Source organism: Cyprinus carpio, chromosome B6 (genome assembly GCF_018340385.1).
Source record: "Cyprinus carpio isolate SPL01 chromosome B6, ASM1834038v1, whole genome shotgun sequence".
Taxonomy (NCBI): Eukaryota; Metazoa; Chordata; class Actinopteri; order Cypriniformes; family Cyprinidae; genus Cyprinus; species Cyprinus carpio.
Window position 1 is genome coordinate 17,454,950 of NC_056602.1, and position 22,209 is coordinate 17,477,158.

The 22,209-nt window shown below is 36.9% G+C and overlaps 2 protein-coding genes and 1 long non-coding RNA gene across 6 annotated transcripts in view; all 3 read right to left on the reverse strand.

The window, feature by feature from the left end:
* LOC109054245 (ribonucleoprotein PTB-binding 2-like) overlaps positions 1-13,108 on the reverse strand; it is a 64,520-nt gene extending 51,412 nt beyond the window's left edge. For 3 of the 4 annotated variants that reach the window (XR_006155019.1, XM_042725983.1, XM_042725981.1), the window contains exons 1-2: positions 12,708-13,107; positions 5,367-5,433 (exon numbers count right to left, since the gene is read on the reverse strand). Coding sequence is in view for 3 of the 4 variants with exons in the window: in XM_042725983.1 (XP_042581917.1) it covers positions 5,367-5,433; positions 12,708-13,031 (391 nt within the window). In the remaining variant the exon portion in view is untranslated. Of the gene's footprint in view, positions 1-5,366; positions 5,434-12,707 lie in introns of all 4 variants that reach the window. The other variant, XM_042725982.1, reaches the window with a different exon arrangement.
* Positions 13,109-13,985: 877 nt separating this feature from the next.
* Positions 13,986-16,611, reverse strand: LOC122137679. Its single transcript, XR_006155020.1, has 3 exons — positions 15,502-16,611; positions 14,839-14,873; positions 13,986-14,431 (listed from the first exon to the last, which is right to left on the reverse strand). It is a non-coding gene; the product is annotated as an uncharacterized LOC122137679 (long non-coding RNA).
* A 3,716-nt stretch (positions 16,612-20,327) lies between these two features.
* Positions 20,328-22,209, reverse strand: part of LOC109054251 (VWFA and cache domain-containing protein 1) — a 66,378-nt gene continuing 64,496 nt past the window's right edge. The window contains exon 27 of the mRNA XM_042725984.1: positions 20,328-21,743. Coding sequence (XP_042581918.1) covers positions 21,496-21,743 — 248 coding nt within the window. The 3' untranslated portion in view covers positions 20,328-21,495. The remainder of the gene's footprint in view (positions 21,744-22,209) is intronic.

Sequence of the window (22,209 nt, forward strand, 5' to 3'; positions counted from 1 at the left end):
ACACAACACGTCTGCATCAGTCTACATGGGATAGATAGTACACTAGAGGTCAGGCGGTATGGCCCATCATTTACATCATCAGCATTCCACGGACTGAACATACCACTCTGAAGAAGAGCTGCCTCTCCTTCCAGACAATCCAAACATTTAGAAAGCTGGAGGGCCTGCAGCTGCTAAAGGAGAAAGCCTTGTTTGGCATTTAAAAGTCATGGGGGAGAATTTTAACCTCTCTAAAGAGGCTTTAGAAATGAAAGAACAGAGTGTGTATGCAAAGCTGGGCTCATTTTATTAAACTCAGCTTGTCTAGATGATGTTTATATGTATTTGTGTTTTGTGGCAGGTGCATAACATGGAGTTTGAGCATGCACTGAGGACCTCCACATTCTTCCCAACACACACTTTTACATGTATGGCAGACTGATACGACCTTACAAAGATATAGCCAGCAAAACCTGAAATAAAGACGTGTCAGACGTGACATTTCTGAGATCAGTAACAATACGGACTTGCGCTTCTAAGAACGGGCGTTTGAAATGAGAGCTTGCCACTATTGTCACTATTTTTGTTTTGGAAGGCAGCTCTTCCCTGGCAGGCCTTAAAAGCATATGTTCAGATCATTTAGCCTAGAAACATTCATAATGCAGTATGAAGCAACTATAACATGAGGAAGAAGGGGGAGGTGTGTAATTCCCTTACTGTAAGCCTCCAGCATTGGGAATATCACAGCATATTTCAATTCCGGGCTGCACGCCAGATGAGACAAGAATTCTTTTTCTGTAGGATTTCTACCCCCCACAACCCCCACCCCCATGTTCCACCATCATATAAGCTGTCATTCTTTCTTCCTTCTCTGATTGCTTTCTCTCCCTGCAGTCTCTATCAATATTTCCTCGCCTTTCCTCATTTCCTCTTTGGTAATTCCTCATCCTTTTCCTCTCTTCACAGCTCTTTACTTAAACTCAACTCTAACTGCAAGAGCAGGTCTATATGCCATGTGAATCGCTCATTTTTATACTTATTTCAAGCAAGTATTAAAGAGCAAAAGGAACGTTCCTCCTCCTACAGACACGCTGGACTCTGATCCTTGACATTGGAGCCTCTGCTGGGGTGCTGGCAGGAGGCGACAAGCCCCGAGCGGCTGGAGGATGAGATCATCACGGTGTTTCACCTTTATCCCTAGATACTGCTAATTAGAGCATGTGGGAATGTTTGCAACGCTGCCAGGGGTTTTAGGCACTGACGACATTTAGCAGGCCAGAATCCCGGTATTACATGAACGTGCAGGTTGATAATCAGACTTAGGTTTAGCACTGGACTGTGCAAAATACCTATGTGTGAAATATGCAGTTGTAATTATGGTAACCGTACAGCTGAGGCTCAATTCATCAGTAGCCACGTTTGGCTTGGCTATGGCTTGCGGCAAAATTAATGCGATACATATCAGTCGGTATTTTGCCGTTTTTATTTATCACCATCAGCCATCAGCCGAAACGTTTTTCTGTTGTTAAGTTTTGGAAATGGGACTTTTATATTGACAATGCCAGAACTTTTATTTTGACATTTTATATATTTTATATATATAATGCATTCTGGTTTGCCCAAATAGCAAAGAAATAAATAAATACTGCATACTGAATGTAAACAGTATAAAAAACATATATTGTATTAACAAATATTGGTATTTTTAATGTATTAAAAATAAGTATATTGTATTAAAAAACAAAGCATAGTGTTATTAATGTGCATTATCCAAAAACATTATCCACTGGTCTTTTGATACAATTTCAAAGTATTCATTTCTATTTTAGTAAATACTATGTAAAATAATTAGTGCTGCAACGATTATTTGTGAATAATCACATCCAAAATAAAAGTTTTTGTGTACATAATATATGTGTGTATTGTGTATATTTATTATGTATATATAAATAAACACACATGCATGTATATATTTAAGAAAAATGTCATGTTTATATATAATATATTTATATATAATATAAATTATATGAATGTAAATATATACATGTAAATACATGTAAATATTTTCTAAATATATACTGTATGTTTGTGTCTGTTATATATACAGTACCGGTACATAATAAATATACACAGCACACACACATATACAGGTCCTTCTCAAAAAATTAGCATATTGTGAAAAAGTTCATTATTTTCCATAATGTAATGATAAAAATTAAACTTTCATATATTTTAGATCCATTGCACACCAACTGAAATATTTCAGGTCTTTTATTGTTTTAATACTGATGATTTTGGCATACAGCTCATGAAAACCCAAAATTCCTATCTCAAAAAATTAGCATATTTCATCCGACCAATAAAAGAAAAGTGTTTTTAATACAAAAAAAGTCAACCTTCAAATAATTATGTTCAGTTATGCACTCAATACTTGGTCGGGAATCCTTTTGCAGAAATGACTGCTTCAATGCGGCGTGGCATGGAGGCAATCAGCCTGTGGCACTGCTGAGGTGTTATGGAGGCCCAGGATGCTACGATAGCGGCCTTAAACTCATCCAGAGTGTTGGGTCTTGCATCTCTCAACTTTCTCTTCACAATATCCCACAGATTCTCTATGGGGTTCAGGTCAGGAGAGTTGGCAGGCCAATTGAGCACAGTAATACCATGGTCAGTAAACAATTTACCAGTGGTTTTGGCACTGTGAGCAGGTGCCAGGTCGTGCTGAAAAACGAAATCTTCATCTCCATAAAGCTTTTCAGCAGATGGAAGCATGAAGTGCTCCAAAATCTCCTGATAGCTAGCTGCATTGACCCTGCCCTTGATAAAACACACAGTGGACCAACACCAGCAGCTGACATGGCACCCCAGACCATCACTGACTGTGGGTACTTGACACTGGACTTCAGGCATTTTGGCATTTCCTTCTCCCCAGTCTTCCTCCAGACTCTGGCACCTTGATTTCCGAATGACATGCAAAATTTGCTTTCATCCGAAAAAAGTACTTTTGACCACTGAGCAACAGTCCAGTGCTGCTTCTCTGTAGCCCAGGTCAGGCGCTTCTGCCGCTGTTTCTGGTTCAAAAGCACACGCCTGTGCACGGTGGCTCTGGATGTTTTCTACTCCAGACTCAGTCCACTGCTTCCGCAGGTCCCCCAAGGTCTGGAATCAGTCCTTCTCCACAATCTTCCTCAGGGTCCGGTCACCTCTTCTCGTTGTGCAGCGTTTTTTTGCCACACTTTTTCCTTCCCACAGACTTCCCACTGAGGTGCCTTGATACAGCACTCTGGGAACAGCATATTCTTTCAGAAATTTCTTTCTGTGTCTTACCCTCTCGCTTGAGGGTATTAATGATGGCCTTCTGGACAGCAGTCAGGTCGGCAGTCTTACCCATGATTGCGGTTTTGAGTAATGAACCAGGCTGGGAGTTTTTTAAAAGCCTCAGGAATCTTTTGCAGGTGTTTAGAGTTAATTAGTTGATTCAGATGATTAGGTTAATAGCTCGTTTAGAGAACCTTTTCATGATATGCTAATTTTGGGTTTTCATGAGCTGTATGCCAAAATCATCAGTATTAAAACAATAAAAGACCTGAAATATTTCAGTTGGTGTGCAATGAATCTAAAATATATGAAAGTTTAATTTTTATCATTACATTATGGAAAATAATGAACTTTTTCACAATATGCTATTTTTTTGAGAAGGACCTGTATTGTATACACAAAAACTTTTATTTTGGATATAATTATTAATCACGATTACGCGTTGCCCAGCAATAAAAATAATAAATGTTTTATTTACTATCTTTTATAAATAATGAAATGTAATATCATATATACTAAATAAGGCATAATATCATCAAAGATTATTTCTATCATTAAAATTTAAATATTTGCATCAACCAATAACATTTTAGGGTTAGAGGCTCAAACTATGTTCTTATCTATCGATTATTCTCTTGAAAGGAGGACTGTTATAGAACTATTGTTCCAGGACCAACAAAGAATGTTGATCCAGGAAGACATACTACTTGGCAACATCACTTCGTGCAACTCAGAATAGATTTCACCTCTGATGAACCCCTTTTACACTGAAGCATTACAGCTTTGAACATTCACAATTTTTAATAATGGCATGAAGATGTGCCAAATGATGCTAGAACATTTTAACTCAGCCTTCCACATCTTGAAAAAAAAATGAAGAAATTAGAGCTGATTTTTCAACAGCATTTCAAAGCAAGTTGCTTGTGGCACTTTTCAAGACGCTGCTAGCACTATATATATATGTGAAAATGTTGAACATTTGGCCAGGTTTGTGTCTACTATCTTGCTCTAAATTTTGATGAAAGGTTTGTTGTTTCCATCACAACAACATTCAGAGAGGATTGCTGCATTAAGAAGAGAAACTGTCATAATTACAGTAGCTGAAAGATTTAAAAACGATTTTCTGAAAGGAAAATGCTTTTGGATCAATACATAAAAAAAAAAAAAAAAAAAAAAAAAAAAGATGGTTGCACATCATGAACAAGACTAAACATATACTACACCCTTGTTTCCTGAACTGATTTAGTAAAGGTTGTGTCAAAATTAGGCAAACCGGAAAATTATGTGTCTGTGCTGTTTGTTTTCATTTCTAATGATTCTAATGATTCAGTCATAAAGCAACTGCAATACTTTAAATTATCAGCTAATAATATAATTTTTTTTCATACATTTCCCGGTATGACTAAGTCTTATCCAGTTCCAAGTGAGCAAGCTTTTCCTATTATTCAGGCTGCAACATTTCTTTTAATTTCTCAAACTAAATAACAGAACACACTGTTGCTTAACTTCAGAGCATTTTGTTACCATATGTTAGACTTAAAATTGATTTTCAGCATGGATGACAATGACAAGCTTGGTTTGTTTTGGAAGTCACCCTGAGCTTTCAAACTGTCTGGAATCCAGTTGAAGTAGGACGTATTAGATCATTATTTTAAGTGATGGACTGAAGTTAAAATAATATTACATTTGATTTATTATTTAATTATAATGAAGTTAAAATTATATATGAAATCTGAAATGCACTGCTTATTTGATTCAGTATTTCGTACAGAACAAAAATAGAAAGAGGACAAATCAACCCAGTGACAGAATGTACAAACTCAAAAATCCTCAAAGCTTCTCTTTACTTCAAAAGGAACAGACAACATTTTTGCAGTTACAGAGCTGAGACCTTTCATCAAGACAATTCTCTGTAAGTGCTCATTCAGCACCACACAAAATTAACATCTCAGGTGCTTTAAGTAGGTAAATGTGTGGTGTTTTTCGAGAGGTCTGGATTCTATTGGCTCAGATGGAAGAGAACCATTAGAAACATGAGAGCAGTAGCATGACTGAAGGAGGCCAATTACCTGTTCCTTTGTTTCGGTCCACAAAACAGTATTTGAGCTCGTACTCGCGTAGAATTTCATGGACCTCCTGGGGAAAACGAAAAGAGAGAAAAAGTGAGCAAATTAATGCTACACTGTATTGCATGTTTGTTTTTCACTATACAAATATATATTATTAGCAGTTAGTTCCTACTAGGAGTATATTATAATATTAATTCCATTTAGTGAGCTCTGTTCCTCTTTCATTTACTAGTGAGTAAATGGATAACCCGGAGTGGAACTGGAGCTAAAATTGTAAATAAGCTATATATATTATAAGCTATATATATAACAGCATTAAATAATCAAAATTGTATCAGGGAAAGACCGTTGTCATACACCCTAGATATACTACAATACACAATTTTTAATAATAAAAAACGAATAAACAAAATGTCGTAATATGTCGTAATTGTCCTCCAGCCATCATTTAGAGACAATCTGAAACATAAAATGTCTCGTTCAGAAGGGTTTCTTCCTTTTCTAAAATCAAATAAAGGTGTATAAACATATTTCTGCTGAAACACATGAAAAGAAAAACATAAAATATCAAAGATTCAGTAATAATAAATTCAGTGTGTGATCATCCAGATGCAGTGTATGGGGTGCCATACAAATTTGTTCTTTTATCATTATGAAAATCAATACAATGAAGGTGTGGCCATGAGAATAAAGATTTCCAACTGCAGCCACACAAAGAACCAGAGTGTCCGCTGTTATCCATCAGATAAACACACACATAGGCTGTCTCATAAATCTCTTCCTCTTTCCTTATATGCACACAGCAGGCCCTGCTGTCACATCCCGGACGTGTGTTAACAGAGATTAAGCAGAGGTGCCCACACTGGCTTTGTGTTTTCTCTAGCTGGTCATAAGGAACATCCAGAAGGACACACTTGATTGTGACAAAGGGACTTCTGGATTCAGCAGGGGACATGGCATACTGCAGCAGCATGGGGCTGTTAATGTGTGCTGTGCTGAGATGTACTTCATGTAATGCCGGTGGTCTGACGAACAATGATTTTGCTGAGGACCTAAAATTGTGTATTTGGTGATGTAAATGAATCCACGTCAACTGAGCAGTTTAATATGTCTTCTGAAGAGACATGAACGGGTTATTGGATGAGCCGATTTAATTTAGGCTTTCATTTACACATGCACATCAAATATGTTAAACAAAAGCTCAACTGTATCAAAAGAACAAACTTTGGTTCTTGTGGAAACTCAGACGTGCTTGTCAAGGACAAACCTCATTGGTTCTTGAACGTCAAGCAAGAGCTTCTGTTTACCATATTTGATGTGCTCTACGTATTTGCATTAAACAATGTTTATATGTGAATAAAAACATAAAAACTACAAAAGACCACTCGAAACATGATAAATGACATTTACAATACTTTTCAGATATTGAATCGTCAAAGATTTGTTTACATGGACTTTCAATGGAGGGATAGACATCTCAGGTTTCATAAAAGTATCTACATTTGTGTTTCAAAGATAAACAAATATCTTTGGGATTATGTAAATGATGACGGAATTTTCAAATGTGTGATATGACACCCTTTAATAAACCTTCTATGGTTTTGTTTATATTTTGTTCTTTCGGGAGACTGAGATCTCTGGTCATTGTATTTCACTGCATGGACAAAAGCAGTTTGGAAATTGTTCAAAACTTCTATTTTTTGTGTTCCACAGAAGAAAAAAGCAATGAACCCTTTTCTCAGACTGTGATGACGCATTTCAAAGGTCATCAGCATCGTAAATTGTGCAAAGATTTTATATTTTCTTTTGTAATGTATGTACATTTATAACACTATTCGTATTATATTACCTTTGCATCAAATTATGAAAAACGAATGCTGCTGTGAGGGTGTTTTTAATACAGCGGCTGTGAGAGAGATGGTAAATTTGACATTGTTCTCTTTTCTGACTGATGTTATCAATCTCGGTCTATTTTTTCCTCTTTCTAAAAGATCATGAAAACACTATCGTTGAGTTTTTCTTTTGCTGTTTGAGCAAATGGGAATGCAAAAAAAATATACGTAGTCTCGCACTGACCACTATAAAAGCTCACCCAACAATGATGACTTCTTCTAAAAAACACGGAAATGTGAAAAGGGTCCATACAGGTTTGGAACGACATTATTGTGAGTAAATGATGAAAGACAGACATGAGTATTTGAGATAACTTAATAGTCATATCTGTCAAACTATTAACACATTTATTTCCTTTAATATGTATGAAAATCAAATTAAAATAAGCAGTGACATGCATTCTAATCTGTTATATACAGTACATACAGTAAACTATTTTTTTTTCAACTTCACATCCTGTACAGTCCTTTGCTAAATGGAAGTACACTTTGTCTAATTCACTTTCTTTGCCATTTAAAAGAGCAGTGCACTCCCTCCCTCTGCCTTTAATTAGAGTCAACAAGACACTTTCCACACAAGTCTGCATCACTTATGGCTTTCTCTTAACACAGCGCATTACACATGCATTGTAATGGCCCATAAATGGCCAGAAGGCCTGAGTGAGCATCTAGATACCATTAGATATGGCTCACACTGTCAGGACCAGCATCGGCCCACAATGATTCAACTGAACATCTGGGACGGTTGAAAGCTAACAGAAGGAAGGGGGGTTACTGCCCTTGATTAATGTCTATGTGCCTATTCACCAAGGAAACAGAGGTCATGCTGCATGTGACTCAATCAAATGCTTTACAGACAGTCTGTGTTAACAAGGAAATTTAAAACTAAAAGATTGAAGTTAAAACGAAAAGAGAGAAATTTTTCCGAGTAAGAGTATAAATATGCTCACGTGTGAATCATTTTGTACTGCTGAGAACTCAGACGCTTCGTTGTCTCTGAGAAGACAAGGCCAGGATGAGATGTGTAATGTTGTGATAATGTGTTGTAAGGCCTGTGACACTGATGAAAGGTGCTAGCTACTACTATATATCACTACAAAACAAACAATTTACACTACACTGCTTTTTCACTTTTATTCTGCAATGTGCAAAAAATGCAAATTGTGCATTTGTAATTTTCACTCTAGTGATTGTCTTTTACTAAGCTCCTCCCCCTTGGGTACTCTTGCTATGCAGGACAAGCTTTTCTACTAGCCAGGGTTCCTCAAAAAATGGATGGAAAATTAACAGGATTAGAGGTGGGTGAAATGACCACCTTTCGTGATCACAATTCACGATATGAGTAATTTTTTTTTCATGGTAACAATATATCTACATCTACATAATAATTTCATAACTATAATCATTTATAATTGAATAACTTTATATATATATATATATATATATATATATATATATATATATACATACAGTATATCACAATATAGTTATTCAATTATATAGTTATAAATGAGGTCTTTATGATATAAAAAATTCTTATACCATTCTTGTCACCAATGTTAATATCACTTAAAATAATACTAGCCTAAAAAAAAAAAAAAAAAAAAAAAAAATCAGGCTTACTGAAGACAAGTAAAGAATAATAATAAGAAACATACTACAAGCAATAGGGCAAAAACACTAAATTAGGAAAAATAAATAATAAATGCTACATTGTTTAAAAGTAATCAAATTTATAAAAACAGCATTTTCTTCACTGTATAAATTAAATATATGTTTCTTCTAATTAAAGTTACAAAAGTGATTTAGTCAAGAGCAGTAGAGATTTTCTCTCCTTCGTTGTTTGATTAACATGAATGGCAGACAGCAGGAATATTAGACTGCTGTCACTTTATGAGCTGCCTGGGTCCAATATACTGTTACACATGTGTTTTCTTTCTCAGCTGTTTACTTTCACTTAAGACCTAAATTTACAAGGATAGCACGTGCAAAAGATTAGTTTTCTTGACCACGTAGGAAAGCAACATCATATGAGCATGTAACCGCGATAGAGGGGATAATCCAAAATCTCTATCAGTTGACAAATTTATATTGGTTAAATCGTGTCTACCGGTATATCACCCACCCCACACCTTCTAGTTTATGTGTGCATTTAGTCCTAATAATTACATTTAGTCACCGATTTCAAGCAGTATTTAATATTTCTACAACATATTTACTATAGCACTTAGGGTTGGGCCAATAGACAATGCCATCGTCCTTCAACAATGGCTGACAGACATCACAATGTTAAGGCAGCATCGTGATTCGCCCACCCTCCGACATCTGCTCCGCATCACTCCTTACATCATGTCTACACCGGACGCCACAGTTGTCAGAGACCCTTACAAATCATTTGAAATATATGTGTCAGTATGTCATAAATAGAAAGAGGCAACAGCATCCAGTGTAGACAGCATCACTGATTATAATGAGTTCCATCCACCTTATTCTTGCTGTAAAAATGAGCACGGCCATTTGTAATTTTTATGGGACTGGCTTCCAGTCTCACCCACATCCAGCCATTTTTAGCTGTAAAAAACAGCTCATTTTGTTGCTTGATATTGCAAATTGGTGTGTCTTGTTATTTTAATGTATTATCTTAATTATGAACACACTTGTTTGTAATACAAACAGTTTTACCATTTACTGCATGTTGTTATTCTTCTCAATATTTCTCTATAGCGACTGGCTAATGTACCAGAAGTCTGGCCAATAGGCTTACTTCCACGTTGAAGAATAAGGTGAATTGTATTTTGTTGAGACGCACCACACGGCTCAGATATTGGGGTAAAACAGACTGACACAGATATAGGTAGAGCTTGCTTTGGTCTGTTGTGACCCGAGTCAATAGCCAAGGACAAGGTTATACGAGGTCAGGACAGAACAGAGAGAAATTGAAACCAGATAGAAACTAATCTTCAGAAGGAAGGGGAAGGAAAACAATTTATTCTAGCCAGCAACACTATGTAAACAGTGTGCAGTGACCTCTAAAGTGACTACAACTCAAGTATGATATAAAACAAAGTAGACATTTCTGAGCTCTTAGCAAACTTAAACAAATATAGGCTAGGAATACATATTTAATCCAAATATTGAAATGTTTTAAATACATTTTTATTTGGGGGTAGGTGATATACTGATTTTAAGGATTGTTTGTGTCAAGTTTGTGCAAAATGCCACTCCATGGAAGGGAATAATCATTCAAATGACTTTACATTCATATAATTACAGATGACAGATTGGATTACTTACCATTACTTTAAAGAAAAAAAGAATAAAACATAAAAATTGTTACATTTATTTTATTTTATCTAGTTCAGTATTTCCTATTTTCATTTTCATTTTCATCATATATATTTCATATATATATATATTTCCCTGTTTTTTTAATCATTTTCTGAACCACATATACGGTTGATGAGAATATTAGAAGAGGAGAATATTAATATAACAGATCATTAATGGTATGTATTAATGATACATGTTTTGCTTATATCACCCAACCCATCTGTAAGTGTGAATGTTGTGTTGAGTATTCAGAGAAAACACACACTCCCATACTCCACTGCTGAACATCTGCTACTGACACCCAAACCAATAACAAACCTGTGGAAGAGTGGACAGAGCTCAACAATGGGGAGAGGATGAGATCAGCCAAAATATGCTGTCACCTGACAAAGAGCCAATCAGCAGAGTTCATTTCTGACATTTCCCCTGCCCAAACCTGTGACCGACCTGCTCCTAAATTATTCAGAATAAGGAGCAGAGTGATTGTGTACGTATGAATGAGGGACACAGACAGAAAGAGAGACCGAGCTGCTTTGCCTGACATGTGTTCTCAGTGATAAGCCGCTACTCTGTGACCTGATCACAGCGGCGGTGTGCACCTGACACTCTTCTCCAAACTGTTACTCACTGTCGTGCTGTCTAAGGTTATAGGTGTCCCCAATACAACATGCAGTATAGGCTAAGCGAAAAAGCATGCAAGAGCACGTCGTAACAATTAAACATCTTAAAAGAATCAGTCAAAACTAATGCTACTGCATACTCCGCACAACTTAACCTGAAAGTTAATGTTTTGTGCATTGTGGTAGTGCAAACGTACAGTGCAGTGTCATCTGTTCAGCACATACTGACAATTAGATATTAACTGTCTGCATTCATCATCTCCTGGAGCTGGGGAAATATTACACTTCCCTCAAGGACCCAGGTATCCGGCATGTTTACTGACAGTAATAATGTGGCAAAACTCTGTAGGAAATGCCATCGGCAGCAGCCACCTCGGCTCGTTGAATAAGAAAATCTCCCACTCAGAGTTCAGCTCACCGCTGTGCTGTTCTCCCTGCCTGCACGCCCTCAGCCGGATCTCAGTCAGTCTGCCTGTCTCCATGAGCAAACATGCCTCCAGACAACATCCAACCACAACCAGCAAATAGATAAGAGCCGCAGCATGTAGGAAACATTAATAAGCAAACAAGTCGTACTCTAAATTCAATATAATAAGAGTTACAATAAGGAACGATTAGCAAAGTATGACCAAAAAATAAAAAAACATAAGATAATTAAGAAAATCTTATAAGATGAGTAAATTAAAACCCATTAGAGCTTATTAAAAGTAAACTACCCACTTACAACGAACATATTTAATATTTCGAAATAAGTCCGGTATATACCCAGTTACACCGAACATATGTTAGGCTGCACACTGGTTAATGGACGAGTATTTGAGTCGCATTTATTAGGCTGTGGGGACACATAAAACGCAAGAGCTGATGAACGCTGAACGAGACAGAGACGGGGAGCGGCTGGTTTTCAGCGGAACTCTTACAGACGGAGCGCGTTCATCCAAACGTGCCGTCGGGCTGTTATTATACTGCATATTTTCCGCTTATTTGTTTTCGTTTCACTTCAGTGGTGCTTTTACAATAGAAATTTGGTGTTGTTTAAAGGCAGATAACGTTATGGGTCACGCGCAAACAGTTAAACCGACAGGTTTTCCCGATGATGAACGTAAAAGTTTGAGCTCTGCTCTATTCTTTAATTTCTTTCAAGGTCACATAATTTTAACTGTTTACGTTTACATAGGCGATGCTAAATATCCGTATTTCAAACTAATAATTCTTTTAATTTAACTTTCTTGTAACTGATGTGTGTTTGCCATTTTATTTATTAACTTAGGAGGAAACATTAGCGGTCGTAACGTTACATGATGCACTTAACTATCTATATATGTTAGATGCAAAAATCATGGAGAAAAAAAAACTCGTTTATGTATCTTGACTAATAATATAACAACCATACTTAAAATGCAAAGAAAAGCTCTTGAAAAGCCCTTTTTTCCCATGAACTAGAGAGCGGTGTAACTTTCACCTGCCAGGCTGATGTGTGTGAATCTGTCTAACTTCACCTGGTTGGTTGTATCCTGTGGCAGGTTCTTAATAAGGATCTTCCTCCTGTTGCTCAGCTCTCTGCGAGTTTTCTCCAGCCGTTTCTCGATCTCCTCGGGATCAAGTTCCGGTAGATCTCTGAGGATGGTGGTCCCCTCGGATGCTGCGTCCTCGTCCTGTCGGCTCGCGGGGCTGTCGGACTCCGGGTGAGGTGAGTTTTCGCGCTTTATCGCGTGCACGCTCGGCGGCTGGATGGATGAAGCGGCCGCCATCTTGAAGCTCTCGGTGGAAAGTGAGTCGGAGAGAGCGGAGAGGTGGGCGTCTGTGCTTCGAGTCAAACCCATCGACGGCACTCTTGAAACTAAGTGTGGATGAGCCCCAGCACAGTACAGCTGGCGACCCCCACCGATGGAAAACTAAACACATTCTGACTATCAGTCTCTTTTCCCCTTCTTAACAGCACAGTATCATATTAAAAATAATAACAATAAATGCCATATCATTTTAAGATAGCAACAATAAATAATAACAATAAAATATTAGCATAACAGTTTGGGATGATGATGCAATTATAGTTCTAGTAAGCAGATCCTTTGTAATTAAATATATTTATTAAAACATTATTAAGCATTAGGTATACCAGACGGCATTTCAACGTTGATTCAATGTTGAAACAACGTCAGGTACCATGGTTGAATCAACGTTGAATTACCTTTCGATTTTGCAAATTGGATCAACGTTGATATTGTGACGTTGATTCACCGTTGAAATCACGACATTGATTCACTGTTGAAAACGCGACGCCGTTTCAACCGTCTTACCTTCATCATGGGTGAATTATGGTCGTTCTGTAGACGTTGGCTTAACGTTGAATTAGGTGTTGATTTTGAAAAGTGAATCAACGTTGATAACACGACGTTGTTTCACCGTCGTACCTTGCACCATGTATAAATACACAACTGTATGTTCAATTAGAGCCTATTTTGCATTTAGATCAACACTGTACATTATAAAGGCTAAAAATCAAATGACTGGCAGCAATGGCTTTACAATTAACTTCAATAAACTACCACATGCTCAAAATTGTAAAACAGCAGTTTTATTTTGGAAACATACTGTATAAAACAGATGAAAATAATCCCAAACTTTATTTTGCAGAGTATGCATGGATGTATTGTTAAAAACAAGTAGAATAACAATTCAAATACAATAATATTTAAAGGTTTTTGTAAAATAATTTGGCATATTTTTGCATATAAATGCATATTTTGTGTGGCACTTGCAAGAGAAACCCTTGTACCTTTATGACTGAAACCAGCTGATCTTTTATTTTGGTGGAAAACTACAGTTTCTGCAAAAAACATGTTTTAGTAATGTGTCTCATTACAAGAGATGTGTACATTTGTGCAGTGAAAATGTGTTGAACAATCCGAGAATGGAACCGGCAACCAGGGACGCTGTAAGGGCAGGGAAGGTTAGGACAATTCCAAGGAACCAGCGTTAAAGGGGGCACCCCGAGGGGGGGGGGCATTTCTAACGGGAACCCCCCCGGACTGTGTCTTTTTTTACCACAGTGAATGCGGAATGTGATTTCTACCGAAGGGGAACCTAAAATGTTAGAACCAACAGCCTCGTGCATATAGTGTGGTTGTGCTTCAGGTGATCCTTGAAAGAGTCCCAGCCCTTGGTCCTTTCTGATGCCGTCCCCTCCACGCTCTCCCACTTGTGTGCTTTCTATACTGTCCTGTATAAACAAAAACACCAAAAATAAATCCTCATAAAATATCAACTTTGATATTGTGAAATATATTTAACTGAAAACTGAATGCAAAATAAATCACACAATATTTTCACTTTACAGTTCAATAACAAGTGAAGTTGGAAACAAAGTGCACAACACTATTCATTAAACACTTATTTAATGTATTCAGATGAAAGTTTACAATATTAACAAATTACTCACAAGTAGTGTTTTCAGAGCCCACAGTTATACTGTTTTAATCAGAACACTATAAATACAGTGTAGTAAAACAAGTAAAATCAAATTAAGTACATTTTTATTAAACTAAATAAAATCAAAACCTATCACAAAAAGTCAATGAATCTCTACCAGAAGTGACAGTGCAATGCAGCAGCTGAAAAATTTCTTACCAATGTTTCAATAATAAGCTGGATCCTTGATGACTCTACACAAGAGGAAAGAAGAAATGGTTTACTGAAAAGTTCTTAAAAAGCAGGATTTCATTTATACCATTTCTTTAAACCAGTGGTTCTCAAACTTTTTTTACCAAGTACCACTTCAGAAAATATTTGTCTCTCTAAGTTCCACCATAATGAACATTAAATTTCAGCAGCGTAGTAGTCCTAACTATTCAGCTATAGCTCTGCAGTTAAAAAATTAGGCAGTTTTATTCCTAATAAGAATATTTATTGTTGTCAGCCACTTTAACATTGTAAATACACCGTTTGAACATTAACACTGCACTGTGCTTACATACAGGTAAATGAAAAACGATTAAATTAAAATGTTATAACAAAAGTTACATAACTATACTGTACTTAAATGTAAAAAACAACAACAAAAAAACTTAAAGATTAAATGAAATTGTATTAACATTAATATTTAATTTAGTGATTCCCTGTGTAACCACTACAGGGGGCCTGACACTTTGAGAACCACTGCTTTAAACAATCCTAATTTATTTTTAAATTCATTTTCATTAATTCATTTAAATTGTACCAACATTTGCAATTATATGTTTCAGAAAACACTTTGAGACTATTATAAGAATAAAAACATATATAACAACACACCTAATCCATGGGATTCATATCAGGAAAATGGGGAAAAATCTCTAAAAGACAGACATTAACACATAATTTACCAGCAACACAACAACATCAGATGAGCATCTAACTTGAGCATCTGTGATAAACAATACAAAAATACACACACAGGTATTTATTTATCTTCTGCAGGTTACATGTCCTTTAAGCTACCCATTTGTAAACTCTGGTAACGTAACGATATAACTTACTTTACTATTTTCAAAAGATAATAAAGATAGCGATTTCCTTACCTCAATTTGCCAGTATGTTTGCAGGACCTCGCAGAACACATCTCACCACTTCTTGTGTTCACATTACAGTTTTTGTTCTCCATTGACATGTCACGACTCAAATTCGCTCAAAAAAAAAAAAAAAATTAACAGGCAAATATAAAATAATTCGGGACCGACCGAGCAGTTACAACTAGCAGCAGCTCACAGTCAGCCGCCTCACTCACAGAAAGAACGATAATAACGGTCATATTTTCAAATGTAGAAAGGCGCGAACCGATTCACTGTCCAGTTTCCTGGATGACAGCCAGATTAACCAATCATGATCAAAGCAATAAAGTAAAACAACCAGTAGGAATTGTTTCAGTGTGATAAAGGAGCTAAATGTATTTAGTTTTATTGTTGTTAATGATGAGAACATATACCTTTAGATTTTAGAATAGGTATCATGATTAAAATATTGTAAAATGCTATTAAAATAATAATAATATTAATTTAATATAAATAATTTAAAAGTTTATTAACCTTTTTCAACCATTTAGCATTAAACATTTTCAAAGTTGTTTGAAAGTTAAAACAACTGACCTTATTTCAACCATATTTCAACGTTGAAGGTTGGTCGTGTAGCGGAAGTTTTTCAACCGTTCAGCTTTAAACGTTGTATCAATGTTGTTTCAACGTTGAAACAACAACTGTCATTTTTTCAACCATATTTCAACTATGAAGGTTGATCATGTGCCGAAAGTTTTTCAACCGTTCAGCTTTAAACGTTGAATCAACGTTGTTTCAACGTTGAAACCACAACTGACCTTATTTCCAACCATATTTCAACGTTGAAGGTCGGTCATGTGCCGGCTGGGATATCTAGTGCAAATCAACCAATAGTGTTGTCACATTAGCGAAATTCAACTAATTTCGTTGGCCGAAAAGGTTGATTGTTTTTTCAGTAGCATACCAATGTTTAAAGGCGCCGTCATACTGTTTGGCAAATTTTTGCAGCTTTTTCATAGGAATCCATGCGATTTGGAATTCCTTTGGGATTGGGAATTTTGTATGAGGAAGAAATATTTCCCCATGCCAATTTCGCAACTGGTTCTTAAAGCACAGCTCACACAAAAGTCACTTTTCAAAACAAACAGCTTTCTTTTGGTCAGCACTGTGAATTCACAAACTGCATGGGAAAGTTTTTAAGCCCACACGCAAAACTCCCAAATTGAGCAGATTCATGTTGAAATTAATGGATTTCACCCACAAAATTTCACTGAGCACAATGGTGAATGTGTATTCTTATCCCGATATTCGGTACAACAGTATGCTTTTTTCGTTCCAAAAGAGGCAGAGCATAATCGATTTCCAAATCAGCGATCCAACTTTTCACTTGTACCTGTTACTAACTCTGCTTGTGTTTTCATCAGTTTGTTCACTGACCCTTTCTGTTACATTGTTATGCCAGTAGGTGGCGACAAGTGAATCTTTACTGAATCGTTCACTCAACTGACTTGCTGATTAGTTAAAATACCACTGCTGTGTGTTGCTCAGAGTTGCACAACATTTTTCCTGCTTTGACTAATTTCAGAACTATTTTTTATTGACAGAGCAAACATTGTACTGCCAATAATGTGTCTAAAAACTAATTGTTTATTAAATGGTTGCATGAAAGCTTAAATAAACTGTATGGACAAGCTGACATTTATAGCTCAGAAATCATTTAGTCTGTATACTTGGAGAGACTGTGTATGGCAGAAACATCTGAAGGCATGCCTGCAGAAAATCTTGCATGCCTGACAGATCTTTTGACTCCTTTTACACTGGCTCTGGTGTGGAATGAATGACTTATTCCGTCTCTCGTGGGTGTGCTAAATGCCATCTCCTGGCAGACTCAATCACAGGAGTCCTTATAATGTCCCTGAATGAATGCTTTGAGTTTCAGCAGCTACACATCCCACATCAACAATATTTACAGATGATTGCATTGACTCTTTAAGAATGGGGATAGCACATTTTTTTCAGTTTTTGGATATTTTTTTGACACGAGAATAATTATAACAATCACATTCTTTTTCTTATTATTTTTATTATGCATAAGATTTTCTGTGCAATTTTAGAGGTGGCGGTCTAAATCACACATACAAAATAAAATGTAAACTATAGCAATGTAAACCACCACTGCACTGCTTTATAAATACGAATGTCAGTTTAATATCCTTATTGCATTGCATGGATTAATATTCATCACACACGGATAATTTCCCCCATCACTATATGGGAAGGTCCAGTCTCTTACATGTATGTCATATGCATTCATCTGAATTACCTGAACATGAACTAAAGCAGTGATTCAGCGGGTCTCTGCGTGGGAGTGAGAGAAAAGACCAGAATATTTCAATGGCTCAGAAAAGTAGCGCGTGGGCGCTCGAGCGAGTGCTGGAGCGGGTAGAGCGCGCATCTGGGACGCGCGTGTGTTTATGTAAAGGGGTGATAGGAACCTTGAACTCCTCAGTCCTCACCGCGAGCAGCGCTAAGTGCGCAGTGTGCGTGGGCGGAGGTATCCGAGTCATTATGTGTGTGTGAGTGTGTGGTCCCAAGCATCGTGAATCCACGGGCGATTTATTCATTTATGCGCGAGTGTCTGATTTCACAAATGATGCATACATAGGCCATGTATTATTGAGAGGTAAACACTGGAAACTTGGAACAGAAGCAGGAGAACAATAATTAAACTGAACGGTTTGCAAATTTCACGGGATACGTTTGCCTTGCGGTAATGACGAGAAGATTTTGAGAAGATGGAAACTTGATCAACTGGTTTTCTCTTAAGCTGATGTCCGATTCGTAAATGAATGGTTTGAGTGATTTGAGTTTGTTTTAGCAAATAGCTTTTTATTATAACATTTCTTTTTCTTTCTTTTTTTTTTAGTCGTAAAGTAAATAAAAATGTTAAAAGCAAATCACATGTAAGATTTTAACGTCAGGACGGTCAGGACGCAAAGTATGAATCATTTTTAACCGGTTCTTTGAAATAAACTGTTCAAATGAACCGATTCCCGAAAATTACGCTGTCTCTCCCATGGCCCCAATTTAAACAGAAGTGCTCCACTTTTCCGCCAACCCCACTGTGTGCTCACACCTCGTGTCGGTTAAAATTATCCCCCAAGGATCAGCCTTAACGACCCTGTATGCAAATCCCAGGCAGCGGCAGCGCGCGAGAGGAATGCCCTGCACGTCACGTGACCTTATTTGCCCGTTATGTGTGTGTGTGTGAAGAAAAAAAAATTAATAATAATTAAATGTAGGTCAGTAATGGGCTGATGATGTCATGATGGAGTAGGCTCATATTTTAATCCTGCCCCGCAAGTCCCATTGTTTTGCTTCATTTACACTGACAAACTATGCAATGATATTAAAAAATAAAAATAAAATAAAAAGTCACCATATCAACCTGAAAGATGTGAAATATTGTTTGCGGTTTATAATGGATATACTTTTAAAAAAAAAGTATCAGAGGCATAATGGCGTGCTTTCATGCAAATAAATGGCAGAGAATGTTGTAATGTTGATAATTAATATATCTAAGTACTAATATTTAGAAGACACTGGGGTTAGTGGTCACACAGGGAAGGTAGCACATGGGATATTTCTCCATAATTATAAGGTCAAGTCAAGTTACACACAAAGTTGGTTTGAAACAAACTCAAACCTTTAATTTAGCTAAAAAGCCTTTAACAGACAGATTTCCCCTTACACCATAATGTGCAAAAATCAATGTGTTTAATCAAGTCTATCTTATTACTTTGGCAATAACATTAGAAATGTTTAGTAGCCAAGACTTCAAGGCATGTGCCTACACAGAAATTGATTTATTCAGTATCCCCACCCAGAAAAATATTCACTGGAGTAAAAAGTGTGACAACTAGCCCACAATCCTCCGGGGGTGGTTGAGTTATGAGCTGACTATGAGTATTGAAATGACTTGTTCCGTAAAACATTTTAATGAAGATAATATGACATCTTTTTAGATGATGCTAAATGCATGTATAAACATAAGCACCAAATTCTGTGCAATTATGGCTTATGTTGGAGTCACAGCAGATCCCATATAATGACCAGACTGATCACAGTCACATTCAAAGTGGAACAATGGATCACATTCACCCTGCAGTCGATCTGAATATCAACTTTAAAGTGTTGTATGACCACAATAAGAGTGATAGCTGCACACTGACTGAACTTTTAGCGCATTAAATATGATTCATAGATGTGATTCAACAGTCTCTAAGGTATACTTGCTTAAAACTGTCACTGTAACAGATTGAGGCTGAAATTTCACAGGGACATGCCTGGACAAAACTAATGTACCAGACTTCTGTATCATAATGTGTGAAAGTTGTGTTTTTCTCATGCGTTTAATCATTTAAGATCACTTGACTCATAATTATGGGCAAGATTTCTTATCACACATAAAATTAAAATCAAACTATTCACTAGTTTTTTTTTCCCCCCACCCAAATTTCAATGCAACTTAAGAGCATATGCAGAAAATTCAATAAACACTGACAAAATGAAACACTTCTGACGAGGATAAAAGGTTTGTTGTAGTGTATGACACATTTATAGCTACTTTGTTAAATTTAGATGTATATACATGGTATATCATTTCATTCTGAAAACAATAGACACAATCCCTCTAAAATCATAGGAGCACAATGTCTACATATCAGTAGACAAGCAGTTGAGTAAAAGTGCACATGGGTTTAGAAGGATCTGAAAAATATCATGGCATTCCATCAATACTGACTAATGACTTAAAAAAAAAACGACAATATTATTGGAGATGATCCATCTGCGCCATCACACATCCATCACATTCACACACAATTACGTACACAAGCACCAACAAATGCACACTCTGTTTCTCTCTCTCTCTCGTACATTAAATGTAAAATAATCGGGCAGACAGAAATACAATGACAGCTTATACACAGAGCACAGTCTGTCTCCCAGTTATCTTTAAAATATTTGAAATTTCCTGCGCTGGGTTTGTGGCCCAGAACACCTTGGTCACATTGCACAGTGTCTTGAGATTCACCATCATCTCACACCGTCCAAAAAACCCCCAAACAAAACAAAGCAGAGAGTGACAGCTCCTCAGAATACGACACATTTTCACATCTCCTTGATGTGCAGCGCAGGCATTTGTGTCTATTGTTCCTTGAAATGTTTTGTTTACTCTCCACACAAGAAATTCTCACGGCGTGAGTATGACTCAAATGTGCCATGAATCGAATCCTTCAAGGCTGCTTCGCAGTCTAGTCAAGGAGAAAACCTGGGCCGGGTCCTAAAAAGGGCTATACAGGCCTAATAAAAAAGCTGACAAATTCAGTCAGTCAGTTTCATTTTTCCATTCATGATCTCCAGCTCCACTCCTCTTAAATAAATAGTAGAAAAATAATCCTTTCATCTTCATTGTTTCTTAAAAAAAAAAAAAAAAATCATAAGGAGCTTTGTATCGTATGCACCTGCCAAATCCACTCAGTCCCTAATGACCTCTAAGAGGTCAAATGTTCGCCCCCCATGGTCTACAAGCACAAAACACCTCTGACCGCCTCAGCAGATGCCCAGAGAGAGTTGGGAGTTAAGGTTCTCTCCTCGTTTTTGCAGGATGCAGGGCCTGTATGGAGGTGGTGGATGAAGTTAGAAGTGGCATCAAAGGCAATGTTGGCGGATGGTTTGGGGTCACGGGTGGGCAGGATCAGCACTCGGCATCCACGCTGTGCACTGTGACGGCAGCCTGGAGGTGATGCGTGTGCAAGTGCAGGGGGTGGTGCGAGTGGGGGTGCCGATAGGGGTGGAACTTGTGGCTGAGAAGAGCAGCTGTCTGTGGAGGTGTGTCCAGGTCAAGGTCCTCGTCGTGATTGCCCACATCAACGCCTGCAGAAAGAGGATCGTTGTTGCAGGGTGGGTTCTCGCTGTCCTCCTGAGGGCTCATGGTGCTGTAACCTACATATAAAAAGACAAGGAATCACAATCAATATTGTCAGAAGCTACAGTATAAAACTGACTTTGAATCTAAAAATGTTCTACAAGTGTAGCGAACAGCTTTTTGTATCTCTAAAACAACGGCTGAAAGGAAATTTTCAACTGAGAATGGACATTTAAACCTAGTTATGCCTCAGTGTCATTTTGGAGATACTACTGATGGAAACTTGTTAAAAACACGATCATTTAAATTACCCATTAAACTAATAATTTTAATGAATCCTAATCCATTCTAATCTCACACTCCTCACATAAAACTCAAACATATTAATCTAAATTTTTACTGATCTGACAGACTCATGATAGCATAACGTGACATGACACCAAGTAGGAATATTTATAAATAAATATATATATATATATATATGTGTGTGTGTGTGTGTGTGTGTGTGTTTTCATTTAATTGATCGAAATACAATAAAAACAG